This window comes from Pinus tabuliformis, chromosome 6 (assembly GCF_031772625.1).
Source record: "Pinus tabuliformis cultivar Carrire ecotype Pingquan chromosome 6, CPIR1, whole genome shotgun sequence".
Taxonomy (NCBI): Eukaryota; Viridiplantae; Streptophyta; class Pinopsida; order Pinales; family Pinaceae; genus Pinus; species Pinus tabuliformis.
Genome location: NC_142292.1, coordinates 74,710,026 through 74,724,115, shown reverse-complemented (window position 1 = coordinate 74,724,115; position 14,090 = coordinate 74,710,026). Strand labels below are relative to the sequence as shown.

At 34.0% G+C, this 14,090-nt stretch overlaps 1 protein-coding gene across 2 annotated transcripts; it reads left to right on the top strand.

Annotated features, from left to right (window-relative positions):
* Positions 1-4,119: 4,119 nt before the first annotated feature.
* On the top strand, positions 4,120-11,816 carry LOC149257314 (casein kinase 1-like protein HD16). Of its 2 annotated transcripts, none has more exons than XM_089413960.1 (16): positions 4,120-5,109; positions 7,839-7,967; positions 8,144-8,217; positions 8,468-8,537; positions 8,681-8,736; positions 8,836-8,907; positions 9,054-9,148; positions 9,250-9,316; positions 9,414-9,543; positions 9,654-9,872; positions 9,952-10,094; positions 10,344-10,518; positions 10,635-10,725; positions 10,815-10,972; positions 11,068-11,256; positions 11,349-11,816. In XM_089413960.1, the coding sequence occupies exons 1-16, from the start codon at positions 4,588-4,590 to the stop codon at positions 11,406-11,408; spliced, it is 2,250 nt and encodes a 749-aa protein (XP_089270086.1). In that variant the 5' UTR covers positions 4,120-4,587; the 3' UTR covers positions 11,409-11,816. The 2 variants fall into 2 exon arrangements, with proteins under 2 accessions (XP_089270086.1, XP_089270088.1); XM_089413962.1 differs by having other exon boundaries at positions 4,121-5,109; positions 9,964-10,094.
* The last annotated feature ends 2,274 nt before the right edge of the window (positions 11,817-14,090 follow it).

Sequence of the window (14,090 nt, the reverse complement as noted above, 5' to 3'; positions counted from 1 at the left end):
AAATAGGTTACATAACATATTGGTTTCAAAGGGATATACATTGGCCTATCTATTTATCCTAACAAGAATAATGTTATTTCTCCTAGTTATTCCCCTACCAAATAGTTGATTTAGAAAAGTGAATAAAGAATTTGGGATTCCACATTAAACCAAGCCTGTATAAAAAAAGGTGATCGGAAATGGTTGATTATCGAGATAGAAAGAGAGACTAAATATCAAAGGCTCTCTCGAGGAGGTAGGTCGGTTCTAGTTAAGGTTGTTTGGAAAGCAATATCGCTCTATTGAATTTCTCCGGCATGGGTTTTGAAAGGTGTGTTGGAGATCATTAGGAATTGTGCTACAAATTCATTCGTTAAGGAGTCTAAAAAAGAAAGGGCTTGTATTGACCTTGTGGAAGAATTTGGTTGTTCCAAAGGTTAGTGGAAATACCTTTTTATTCTCTAAAACTCTAGTTGCAAAATATGTTTGGAGGCTTATACAAGGAAAAAGATTGTAGGTCCAAGTAATTCGTGTAAAACATATTACCTTGGTTACAATTGAAGATTGGGTTAGAAACCTAGAGAAATAATTACATGGCTACTCAAACATTTGGAAAGTTGTGAATCCAACTTTTCAATTAGTGGGTAATTAGATGATCTGGAAGGTGGGAAAGGGAGGGAAAGTTCAAAGAGGTCTTGATCCTTGGATAGGTAGTAAAGGAATACAAAGATTATCTTTTCGGTTGACTCAGGATCTGAGAAGTAAAGGATCTTACTATCTTAGACAAATTGTGAACTGAGAAAGGTCTATAGATTGACAACAACATTGGCTTACTTGGGAAAGATTGAGAGAAGAATTTGCTAAAAAATGGAAAGTATATGCAAAAGTTTTAAAAGATAACAATATTAAAATACAAGAAAACGATGATTAGTTGATTTGGTCTCTCCATCCCTTTAGAACATATATACTTAAACTAGACTATAAAAAGATCATTAAACAATAACCGTTTCTTATACTTAGCCCTAATACATTTTCTCTTACTTAACCCTGATACATGCCATAATGATCCTCCTTAATACAAAATGTGCCATTATAAAATGGAGTTGTCTTTAGTGCGAATTTTTGGAGATTCCGGTGACGGAATCCAGCGGAAAAAATTTAGGTTAAATCTTGATTTGTATTATTTAAAATGGTTTTTTAACTGCAAATTTGGATTCAGCACCCCGAAAACCCCTGGGACGCTATGATTGTGCAGAAATTAGCTATCAAACTTGCGATTTCAATAAATTGCTGCCGGATTTTGACTGGAAAAACGCACCGAAAAACTTCCAAAAAATCTCTTTAAAGACAACCCCTTATAAAATGGGTAAATAATTTTTTTCCTTTTTATGCTAACAACTTCGTATTAATATTATGATAACCATACTAGGCTAACCCAAAAAAAATTATACTTATACTTTTAAGTAATGTGTATAAATAATATTTAGTGTACAAAAATGTCTATTCATTGAAAGTTAAATCATCTCTGCCTGCAAAAATCTGCAAGAATCTCATGGATATTATGATGGATCGAGAGGTTAAAAAGATTACTAGTTAAAAATAGTAAATAATAGCTTTTCTTTATATAAGGTTGAATTAGGGAAAAGTTTCATTTTCTCGTAATGAATTTAACCATGTAATTTGTCATTTTCTTGTAATTGTATTTTAAAATAATTTTTTTTATTATAAAAGATTAAATATATGATTTTGTTGAAAGAAAAACTTATTTTAACCATGTTTTTGAATTGAAATTTATTATCTTTCTCAATATCTAACTAGATAGAAAGACACAAATTTTGTTGGATTTCAAAACGCAGTTTAGCACTATATTCTTGTAAAGTTTAAAGTTAGAGAGTTTATTTTATATATATATATATATATATATTATATTTTTGTTTTCTCGCGATTTTTATGTTAAGTTTTGATGGACATATTTTGGAATGTCTTTTGTTCGCTTTTTTGGTTGTATATTTTATAATTTTTATTAATCATGTTTATTTATTTTTAATTGGTTTAAATAAGTTATTTCAAGGTGGCGTTTATTATAAGATCCTTGGTTTTAGTTGATTTCTTTAGATTATTAGCGATTATTGTGGTTAGTAATTGTTGTTCTCAATTTCATTGTTTTGGGAAGGTAGAATCATTTTAGGCCTTCCTTGAAACATGTTGTGGCTAGCAATTGAGTTGTCTTCCATTTGAAAGCTTCAAGGAAATGAGACATCTTGTTTGGCTTTCTTTCGAATGAATACACACACATGTTGAGAAATGCTTCTTGTATCTTCCTAATATGAAAATATAATAAATGAAGCAAATTCAACTTAGACATTCAACAATTCAAACTTCCTTTAGTTAAGTTCTTTGATTGGGGAATGTTTATTTCATTAAAGTTGACCAAAACTTGTACTTAGCTTGAATTGATCTTGCTACCATGATACAAAAATGATAATGAGCACGAGCACACCCACAAAATGTCATTTGGAAGACTTGAAAATTTGCAAGGACAACATCAATTTCTTACTTTCACGACCCAGTAAGATACAATTTGACTATATGTATACCTTTTTTTGCTTCACTGCTCCATGTTTAACTTTAGCATTATCAACAATAAGAAAACCACGATGTCTGTGAAAGTGGATATTGCTATAGCCCTACGAAGGTTATTTTTTGAAGAAGTTGCCAATGTACCCATCTAAGTATGATCATTGATTACTAAAAACGTCATAAACATTAAGTTAGGTCAAACAATACACACCTCAATGAAGTACATGAAGCTTTATCACATGAACCTTTTCTTGAGGTTTAGGATGGTTGTTGATTCCTAGAAACCATCATTATAGTTGTTAAGTAAGGTTGGGCAATACACACCTTGATGAAGTAGATCTGAGTGCATGTATCTTGAAATGAAGTAAACAAATAATACTTTGTCATAGTAAGCTTTATTGGGTTTGCTTAACATTTGCGATGCCTAATCAATATTTTAATTGATGAAAACCCAATAACATTAGGCAATTGGATTACATGAAACCTTTAAGTTTCCTTAGCTTCATCTTAATCCAGATAAAACTTGAGATTAAGACAAAATTTCATTATAAAAAACTTTATAGAGATTTTCTTAGCTTTAACATTATCTACCTCTTTTTTTTTTTTTTCTTAAAATAAAAAATGGGTGATAATAATACAAATACTAACAAGAACTTGCGACTTGGCAAGGATTGAGACATTTGGAGACACTCCCATCAATGATCATTTGGGGTCCTACTCCAGGGAGATGCCTACCCCTCAAGTCTCATCATAATTGACCTATACTAATCAAACGAAAATGACAAAGATCTAATAACAATATATACTAAAGTCAACTCATTGGGCTAGGCTAGTGGATATCCCACACGGAAAGGTGTTTGCCAACCAAAATAGGTGTCCCTCCGATGTTAGAAACCAGGTTCACCTCTTTAACAAAGCTTGTAGATGGTTGCATTAAGCTCATAAAAACTTGATCCCAATCTAGTTGGTAACCAACAACAAGTCCACCAATTCTTTTATATAAAAAAAAACCAATATTTTTTTTTTTAATTTTTTATTTCATTTAAAAATAAAAATAAAAATGTAAAAACACAATATAAACCAGAATCTATTTTATTATCTTTTTCTTATCCTTAAATATGACTAACCACTAAAACATATCACTACGACGAGAGAATATTACCTTGTTCACCAACTAGTCAATCCTACCATAACGCAGATATTAAAATTAAGTTAAATTTAGCTACGAGGAGTATCGGTCATATAACGATAGAAAATGAATGGTTGGCGCTCTGCAATAGAAAACACTAGAAAGAATAAAATGCAAAATGCAATCCCAAAAAACAGGTAAAATGGAATAACTGGACGGGGTCAAATACTATATTTTTAAATTAATAATTAAAAAAACGTTTATAGCTTTACCGCTGCCGCTAATTAACGCCGTTAGCGGGTAATAAAATGCCAGCCGTCGGATTAGTTTAACGGACGGCGCACGGCGCTCCAGATAATATTTAAAAACCCGAGAAACCCCCCAAAGCTGAGGTTTAAAAAATAAAAAAGAGCGGGGGTACGAAAATTGTTCCCGTTCACACGCGGACAAAAGAAAATAATAATATTATATCATTTCTCGTATCCCCACTCGCACTGTAAAAAACCATAACTCTGGCGGACTTTGAATGCTCAAACCCTGAGCGAGATTGCTCATAAATCGTGGACGGCAGCGCTCGGATCTATGGAAATCTTTCCGATTTTCTGTGAATCGTGCGGCGGATGAGCTTTTATCGGTGCTTTTCTCGGCGGGAAACGGTGATTCGGCAGGCGGAAACTAGAACTTGGTCTGCCTAGGGTTCGATTCCAGGTACGTGTATTTATTGCAAGATCGACTTCGGTTTGGAAGGGGGGAAGTAAGAACTAAAACAACAAAAAAAGACTTTGGTTGGTATAATGGTGGAGAGATTTGGCGGGGGGCAAAGAAGATATGAGTGGAATTGTGGCAGGAGGAAGGGTGGGTGGAGCCTTTTGGAAAGAAGAAGAGTGCATGGGTGAAGGATGCCTGTTCTGCGCAGCGGAGTGCGCAAAGGCCGTGCTCAGCCGCGGAATGCATCGCCTACAATTGTTGCCATAGGCGATTTGGAAAAAAAGCCCAACAGAACTTCTGGTAACCCTAGGGGGCGCCGTAACAACAACAACAACCCTTGTAATAACAAGAAAGCTAACGCTAACGCTAATAATAATAACGATCAGTCAGAGCCCTTTGTTATTCCCACTCCGCGGAATTATGTGCGTACTAGGGCCGCAGTAGCCAAGGGGGAGGGACCTGTTAAACAGAATCAACCAAAGACTACCGGTCCTCCCGCCAAGAGGAACACTAGGGCGAAGCCCTTGGTGGTGAACGAGGTTGCTGCCTTAGAGCAAGAAGGGGCTGCTGACGTTAGTTTGAACGCAGTTAACGAAAACCATCAGGCAACTGCTCAAAAGGAAAAAATGGATGATGATGAGAGCGCTGGAAGAAGCGCCGACAAGGCCATTCCTACAAATGGCGATGATAACACTGCTCCTCTTCCTGACAAGGTTGGTTATTTTGATTTTTTTTTTGTTGCCCATTTCTTATGGGAGATGGTTTCTGGTTTTTTCCATTTCATGTGGAAGGGCGGGTGGGATCTTTCTTTTCTCTTTATTTTTTATAATGCCTGCTAATCAGAGAAATCATTTTTGTGTTTTTTTGGCATCTATTGTTTTTCCTTGACCAAAAAAATCTACCAAATGTTTTCAATGGATTTTATTATATATGAAACCTATTTTTTTTAAGGATATCTTTGGGTATTTTCATTACAAAATGGGGAAAATAGCCGTATTACTGATATTTGATGTGCGTGGAATACATAAAAAATTGAAATGATTTCATTGTTATTTTTGGCTTTTGTTGTTTATTTTTGCAAGTATTTTCTGTTTTATTTATTTTCCTTAAACACAAAAACTTCCCAAATGTTTTGAATAGATTTACACGTGCAACTTCATATATTTGCTATTTTTGGTCTTTTATTTTTCATTTTGTTGACGGGGGGAAGTAGGTTTCTTTACTGATAGTTGATGTACGTTGAGTCCATCAAAATTTAATCTTTAAGTGTTATTTTTTGGCTTTAATGGATTGTTTTTGTAATTATTTTCTGTTTTTTTTTTCGTTAGCCACAAAATTTTCCCAAATGTTTTCAACGCTTCTTGTTACATCTGGAACCTGTCTTTTTTTGCTATTTTTGATTGTTTATTTTTTATTTCATAGATGGGAAAATATGTGTTTTACCTAGATTCGATGCTTGTGTTTGTTCCTTTTCAATCGGAAAATTTGCTTTTTAATATGGTAAACGTTTATTTATTTATTTTTTTCCTCACACTTTTTTTCTGAAATGCTTTTAATGGATTTCATAACATCCGCAAGGGTGAGGGAGCTTGTTATTTTTTGATGCATTTGGGCTTTTTATTTCTTGTTTACATATGTTTATCATGTATTTAGATTCATTACTGAGTGATATTTGACATGCCTGAAATTCGTAGAATTGTTTTTCCTTATTTTTGTTTTGAAATGCTTCCAATTTGTTTTTATTTTTTGTTGCTCATTTTTCTTCCCACAAACTTCTCAAAATGTTTTGTAATGAATCTTTTAAAACATATTGAAAGATGATGAAATTGGTTATTTTTAATATATTCAATCTTCTTATTTCCTTTTTTTAAATGACGAGGAATATGTTTCTGTTGTATCTAAATGCATCACCAGTTTTTTATATGATGCTTAGCATGCGAGGTTGTTATTTTTTAACGAATTTGGGCGTTTTGTTTCTTTTTTTACATATGGGGAAATGTTTATACTATATTTAGATTCTCTGCTGACAGTGATATTTGATATGCCCGAAATTCATAAAAACTTTTTTCTTATTTTTGTTTTGAAATGCTTCAAATGTGTTTTATTTTTTGTTGCTTATCTTTCTTCTCACAAATTTCTCAACGATATTTTTAGAACTCATGGAATGGCATGCCTGAAATTCATAGAAATCTTTTTCCTTTTGTTTGTTTGTTTTGAAATGCTTCCAATGTGTTTTTATTTTTTGTTGCTTATCTTTCTTCTCACAAATTTCTCAATGATTTGTTTTTTAAACATATGGAAAGATGATGAAAATGGTTATTTTCAATATATTAAATCTTTTCATTTCCTTTTTTTAAGAGGCGAGGAAAGTGTTTATGTTGTTTAGATTCATTCCTGGCTTTTCTACGATGCTGAGTGTGGGATCTTGCTATTTTTTGACGCATTTGGGTGTTTTGTTCCTTTTTTTCTGTATGGGGAAATGTTTATATTATATTTAGATTCATTGCTGACAGTGATCATTGATATGCGTGAAATTCATACAAATGTTTTTCCTTATTTCTGTTTTGAATTGCTTCCAATGTGTTTTTCTTTTGTTGCTTATCTTTCTTCCCACGTATTCTTCAAAATGTTTTGTACTGATTTTTTTTTAAACATATGGAAAGATGATGAAAATGGTTATTTTCATTATATTCAATATTTTTATGCCCTTTTTAGAGATGATGATATGTTTCTATTGTATTTAGACTTATCTCTGGTTTTTTATATGATGCTTAGTATCCATAAAACATGCTTTTCTTACTTTTTGTCTTATTAAATGAGACCTGTTATGTTTTTTCATAAATAATTTATACGGGTGTTAAATGTGTTCCGTCTCAGAAAGTTTGCGTTGTATTTTGTTTACATGAAAGAAATTTGAGTAAATTGTCTTTTTGTAGACTCTTTTTGCATACTGGCATTAGTCATCTACTTTGTTGTTGACCCTGCAAATGCTGTTGGCACTGGCAGCAACACTTTGTATTCCTTGATGATATTTTTTTTGCTTCCCTACTATTCATAATCTCAGTAATTAAGAGGGTTCGGGGTTTTAATTATTACTTTTAAGAATATATTGTGGCCTTTTGATGTACTTGGTTTAACAAAATGCGTAAGGTTTTCCAAAGATGCTAAAATTTCAACCTTTTTAAATTTTTTTCTTTTTAAATAGATTCAGTTCTGCATAGTAATGACTCTCATATAATGGAGTATATTCTAAGTATTTGTTCCAAGTAGGCGTTGTTGTACATTAAAAGTAAATCTTTAAATTGTATGACTAAGAGTTTCATGAAAAAATGGGGATGAAAATGCCGTATTTAAATTGCCATACCTTCTTTTTCACTTTCGTTAAAATTAATTTTTGACTTGATTGTGAGGTTTCAAAACATAATTATCTATTTCATTGCAGGTTTCCGTAGGTGGATCTCCACTTTACAAAATAGAAAGAAAATTGGGTAAAGGTGGGTTTGGACAAGTTTATGTAGGACGTCGAATGTCTGGTGGGTCTGAGCGAACTACTGGTCCTGGTGCTGTTGAGGTATAATGGGGCATTGTTTTTTTTTTTCTCTCAAATCCTTTTAATTTCAATTTAACAGAGACTTTAACAGAGACATGGCACAGTATTACACAAGGTCTTTCTAAAGGAACGTCTTTTTAACTTTTAAAAATACCTTTTTGATGCATTATTACTTATCTTGTTGAGCATGTTTCCAGGTTGCTTTGAAGTTTGAACACAGAACGAGTAAAGGTTGCAATTATGGTCCTCCATATGAGTGGCAAGTTTACAAGTGAGTCTCTCTTTACTTGTGTGCAAATAGGGGATTCGTGTTTGAGTTTGTTTAGATTATCTCATGTGGTGTTTACTGCATTGTCTCTTTTCAATACATTTTGCTCTTTTCATTTACTTTTCAGTTTCTTCTCACATAGGTATATCTTGCTACTAGTTAGCATTATTGTGTTTTTCATTCTTCAGCTATGGCTTATTTTGTTAGTTGTATTCACTATCTTCTAATGTCATCATTTTTATTTTGCAATCAGTACTCTTGGTGGAAGTCATGGAGTTCCCCGGGTACACTATAAAGGTCGTCAAGGAGATTATTATGTTATGGTATGCTTATTTATGTCGGGAGTAGTTAGTTGTCATGCCTACAAACTTAGTAATGATATTTCTGTTATCATCATTTCAAAGCTAATTTATCTTGAAAGTGTTTTAGAGATGCACCTTCTAATGCATCATATATTGTATCACAGGTTATGGATATGCTGGGTCCAAGCCTATGGGATGTTTGGAATACTTCTGGTCAAGCGTGAGTTAATGCCAATCACTATTCACAATTAATACAAATCATTTGCACACTAGTGCCTGCTCGATTTATTGTTGTCTCTATTGTAAACTTTACATGCAGGATGTCGACTGAGATGGTGGCATGCATTGCTGTTGAAGCTGTTTCCATATTGGAGAAGATGCACTCTAGAGGGTAAAATAATAGATTGTAGTTCTATGGGCTTGAGTGTAGACAATTTAAGCCCAACCTTAATTTCACTAAGTCTGCAATGGATGTATCGTAAATTTTGGCATTTCCTGAAAACATTGTAGAAACCCAGTGTTTTTCGTTTGATGCAGATATGTCCACGGTGATGTGAAGCCTGAAAACTTTTTGCTTGGTCCACCAGGAACGGCAGATGAAAAGAAACTTTTCCTTGTTGATCTTGGGTTGGGTGAGTTATTTCACACAATCTCAACGTTCATCCATGAAATTTGAACTATGCATTTGTTCATTTGTTTTCTCAATGTTTCATATGATTTGTTGATTATGCAGCGACAAGATGGAGGGACAGCTCTACAGGGTTGCATGTAGAATATGATCAAAGGCCAGATGTATTCAGGCATGATCTTTTAGATGGAAATGTTGACTGTTGTTGATGTTTCTTATACCCCAGCTAATATATCATACTGACTATCTTATTGTTGTATTCATTGCAGGGGCACTGTTCGATATGCCAGTGTACATGCCCATCTAGGGAGAACTGGAAGTAGGAGAGATGATCTTGAGTCACTGGCTTATACGCTTATATTTCTTCTTCGAGGGCGTTTACCCTGGCAAGGATACCAGGTTTGTATTGTAGTCACTGCCTTCTAAGCATTTCTATTGTATCATAAGATTAGGTCTCCTGTATTTTGTATACATTTTTTCTTATGAAGATATCTGTTATCTGTTGACAGGGTGACAACAAAGGTTTCCTGGTTTGCAAGAAAAAAATGGCCACATCCCCAGAGATGTTGTGCTGCTTTTGCCCGCCGCCCTTTAAACTATTTCTAGAATATGTGGTGAATTTGAAATTTGATGAAGAGCCCTATTATGCAAAATATATTTCACTTTTTGATGGAATCATTGGTCCAAATCCAGCTGTCAGGCCAATAAACACTGATGGAGCTCTAAAGGTACTGTTGGTTTTCTTAAGAAATCCTATCTCTGAAATGCAAGTAGGAAGTTCTCTAATGCGTTTTCAATTTGGTGAAGCTTGTCTACCAGGTTGGTCAAAAGAGAGGTAGGTTGACTATGGAGGAAGATGATGATGAACAGCCCAAGAAGAAGGTTCGGCTTGGTATGCCTGCTACACAATGGATCAGTGTTTATAATGCTCGGCGGCCAATGAAACAGAGGTATGGTGCCTGCAATTATCAGTTTAACAATATTTTCTTCACTTTTGATACTTCTGTTTGTACTCATGTTATTTGATCATGTGATTTCATTAGACAGCAATATTATTTCCTTTCTGTATTGTTTGTACTTTTTGTCTGCATTAAATTTGTATCTGAGATGACACTTCAGGTTGTAAAAATTACACTATTTATATTCATTGCTCTTAATGTTAAGTTCTAAAATCAAATTTATTTCTATTTTGTGGCCAGATACCACTATAATGTGGCTGATACAAGACTTGCACAACATGTTGAGAAAGGAAATGAAGATGGTCTTTTTATAAGTAGTGTAGCTTCTTGCTCAAATCTGTGGGCTCTTATTATGGATGCAGGAACTGGATTCACTGCACAAGTTTATGAGCTTTCTCAGTGCTTTCTTCACAAGGTTATATTTTTATGTGCTTTATATAAGATGTGTACATGCATGTACTAAGCATCATTAGTGGTCTTCACATTATGGTGGTACTTATTACTTGTTTTTTGTTTATTTATTTATTCTAGGAATGGATCATGGAACAATGGGAGAAAAACTATTACATAAGTGCAATTGCGGGGGCCAACAGTGGGAGCTCCCTGGTAGTAATGTCTAAAGGTAAGCTTCTGTAGGTGTTTTCCCTTGTCAAAGTTTGATGGTTCAATAGCGGGAGGGTATATTAACTGTTAAGCTTTTGTGTATTCTAGGCACACAGTACACACAACAGTCTTACAAGGTCAGCGATTCTTTTCCATTTAAATGGATAAACAAAAAGTGGAGAGAGGGATTCTATGTTACTTCTATGGCTTCTGCAGGAAGTAGATGGGGTGTTGTCATGTCCCGAAATGCAGGTTTTACAGATCAGGTAAGTAATGCAAATGTGCCAACAATGCATATAGTTTGTTGCCTTTTTTGGATTCATGTAGCTGATTGTAGTAATGCCTTTTATTTATACCTCAGGTAGTTGAACTTGATTTTCTATATCCTAGTGAGGGCATCCACAGGCGGTGGGATCATGGGTATCGTATAACTGCAACCGCAGCGACATGGGACCAGGCAGCTTTTGTTTTGAGTGTTCCTAGACGAAAGCCTACGGATGAAACTCAGGAGACTCTTCGCACATCTGCATTTCCGAGTACTCATGTTAAGGTGAACCAAAGCTTAGTTATTAACGATACCTTCATTTTTTTCCTATCTTGCAACTTGCCAGACACCTGAAACATTTTGTCCCTTTTTTGCAGGAAAAGTGGGCTAAGAATCTATATATTGCTTCTGTTTGTTATGGCCGCACAGTATCGTGAAACTCCAATATGTTGAAGTTTTCTGATGTAAGCCTTTATGCTTCTACCTTGTGCATACAGCTGATCTCTTCTGACATATATCCTGTATGTTGCAAGTTTGTAAAATTAAAAAATCTCCTGAAAGGTGATTTTTGATCAAGATGTGCAGGTTAAGGAAATTTTGATTTGCAAGCTTGCTGCTTGTATTCGTAAGCTCATGTCATCTCATCTTTATTGATGCTCAATATAAAAATCAAGTTACAACTGCATTAGATAGATGTGTATGGTAGAAACTTTTACATCACTGGCTCCCAGTACATCAGCCTATCTGATTGTCAAGCTGAGGTGTGAGTACTTATCTTTAAACCTGTGTATAGTATGAAATAAATCATGATGAGTCATTACAGATACATGGCAAATTTTCCATTACATTGTTATTGTGCTTGTAACCAACCATGTAAGGGGAGCTTTAATTGTAGTCAAGATGCCTGTAGACATCAGCACTTATGGTATAGCTAAAACTAGACAATGATTATAATATTCAGTTCACATTTATACATATCTTCTATTCGATTTGAATTAAAGCATTGCAATTATTTTGCTGTCAAAGTAAAAGTTATGTAGGCTGTTTTTGATTTGGACTTAATTTGTCTGTATTAAGTCCAAAACTGGATCATCAGCCTAGAGGAACATCAATATAAACAATTAATGGTAAAATCAGTTTACTAACTTTGAATTGAAATGAACAACCTAACCTGAAAACGGGTTTTCATATGCAGTGTATGTTCTGCTTTGATATTTGTTCATGTTGTAGACCAAATTTGATACCAAGTTCAATTTTGGAAACTTTTTCAAGATTGATTGTATGACACAGACTGGGGTACCCTACCACAGCTTCTAGGAATGGAGTAATCACACGAAAGTAACATGTCCATTTCTATTTTGGAAACAATTTGTAGTTTTATTAAACCTTGAAAAACCAATCTTTTGAGACTTGGAGCAAAGTAAGAATGCAAGTATTACAGATGTTTCTAAAAATATTATGCATATCACATCTGCAAAACAATACAACTATTCCAGGTTTTGCACCTCATTCACTGAAGCCAGGCTACTTTAACACTTTTTTGAGTTCCAATAACAGAAAATAAAAAGAATTTGCCCGTTGATAGATGGGTAGAGAACTTAAAGAAGGTTGATATGCTAAAACTACCTTCAAAGAACTTGTGTATGGGTTTCAAAGATACTTGTATTGGAAAGAAAGTGTGTTTGCTCATTTTTGTATGCACATATTCATATCTGTTTCTGTACTTATTTGTGTTGTTCTTGAAGCTTTTGGGTCTGGCGTGTACGTGGTTGGGTGTTAAAAGTCCCTAGCCATGCCTCAATTTTGGAGACTTTATGTGTGACGTCTATAGATTTTTTCCTGCAAATCCAACATCTCCCTTTGTTGTATGTGATATTATTTGTCGTTTGGCTATAACATGCTCTTCTTGGTTGGAAATATGGTTGAGACTGTTTGGATCGGGGGTTTTCGGAAATTCATGGTATATTATAGAGGCTATTTAATAAGGTTTTAGGGATGTTGACTAGCGAGTCTTACTGGTTGAAAATCTGTTTGAGACGTTTTCTTGAATTCATGTTCATAGATGATATTTAACAAGGTGTCGGGAATGTGAACTTGTAAGTCTTACTGCATGACGATTGTTATATATGCATGATATAATACTAAACTGAAAACTTGAGTCTTACTGCACGACGATTGTTATATATGCATGATATAATACTAATAAGCTAAGCTGAAATTAGATGATATTTAAGGTGTAGGGAATGTGAACTTGTGAGTCTTACTGCATAAATTATTCCATGCTATATATGTATGATATAAATACTAATAAGCTAAAATTATCTGGAGTATCTAATTAGGCATGCACTTGATAATTCCAATTTATACTACCAATTTTTACTAGATATTACCTATTTTTATTAGACATGGGTGGGTTGGGTAGAATTCGAATAAAGCTGCAGTAACATGTCCGGAATATTTTTCTTTCATTGTGATTGTTCAGTTTTACCCTTACCTTTGTTTTATGAATTGTTTCGAATCTTGTTTTCTTGGATAAATTTGATTCCATTTAGAACTTTTGTTTTGTGAGACTTATTTTTCCTTCGTTCTCACATCATTTAGCGGGAGAAGTAACACCCATATACATAAATATGCCTAGTCATCCGCAGTAATGCCTTATGCAGGAATACGAAATACCCATATATATAAATATGGCTAGTCATCCGCAGTAATACCTTATTCTGGAATCCAGGAATCCTTATGCCAGTAGGGACATAGCCAGGAATAGGGACATATCTAATATAACAATATTTATGTCCTTCCCGTTCCTTGTATAGTTCTATCCTCTTAGAGAACAACGTCGTCACCAATTAGCAATATTTATTTCCTATTTGTTTCTCATATAGTTCCATCCTCTTTATTGTTACATTCTTTGTAGTTACAGTCTCTTAACGTACAACATCGTAACTCAATCTATATGCTTGGCTAAGTTTATATTTGATTTTTTATGGGTTTTCAATGATAGATATTAGTTGGTTTATTATGGTATTTAAAAAGAAAAATCCAGTTAGGATGAGTCTAAGTTGGCGTTAGTCCTAATGTCGAATATTGTTATTAGAATTGTAGATAGAGTCAACGTG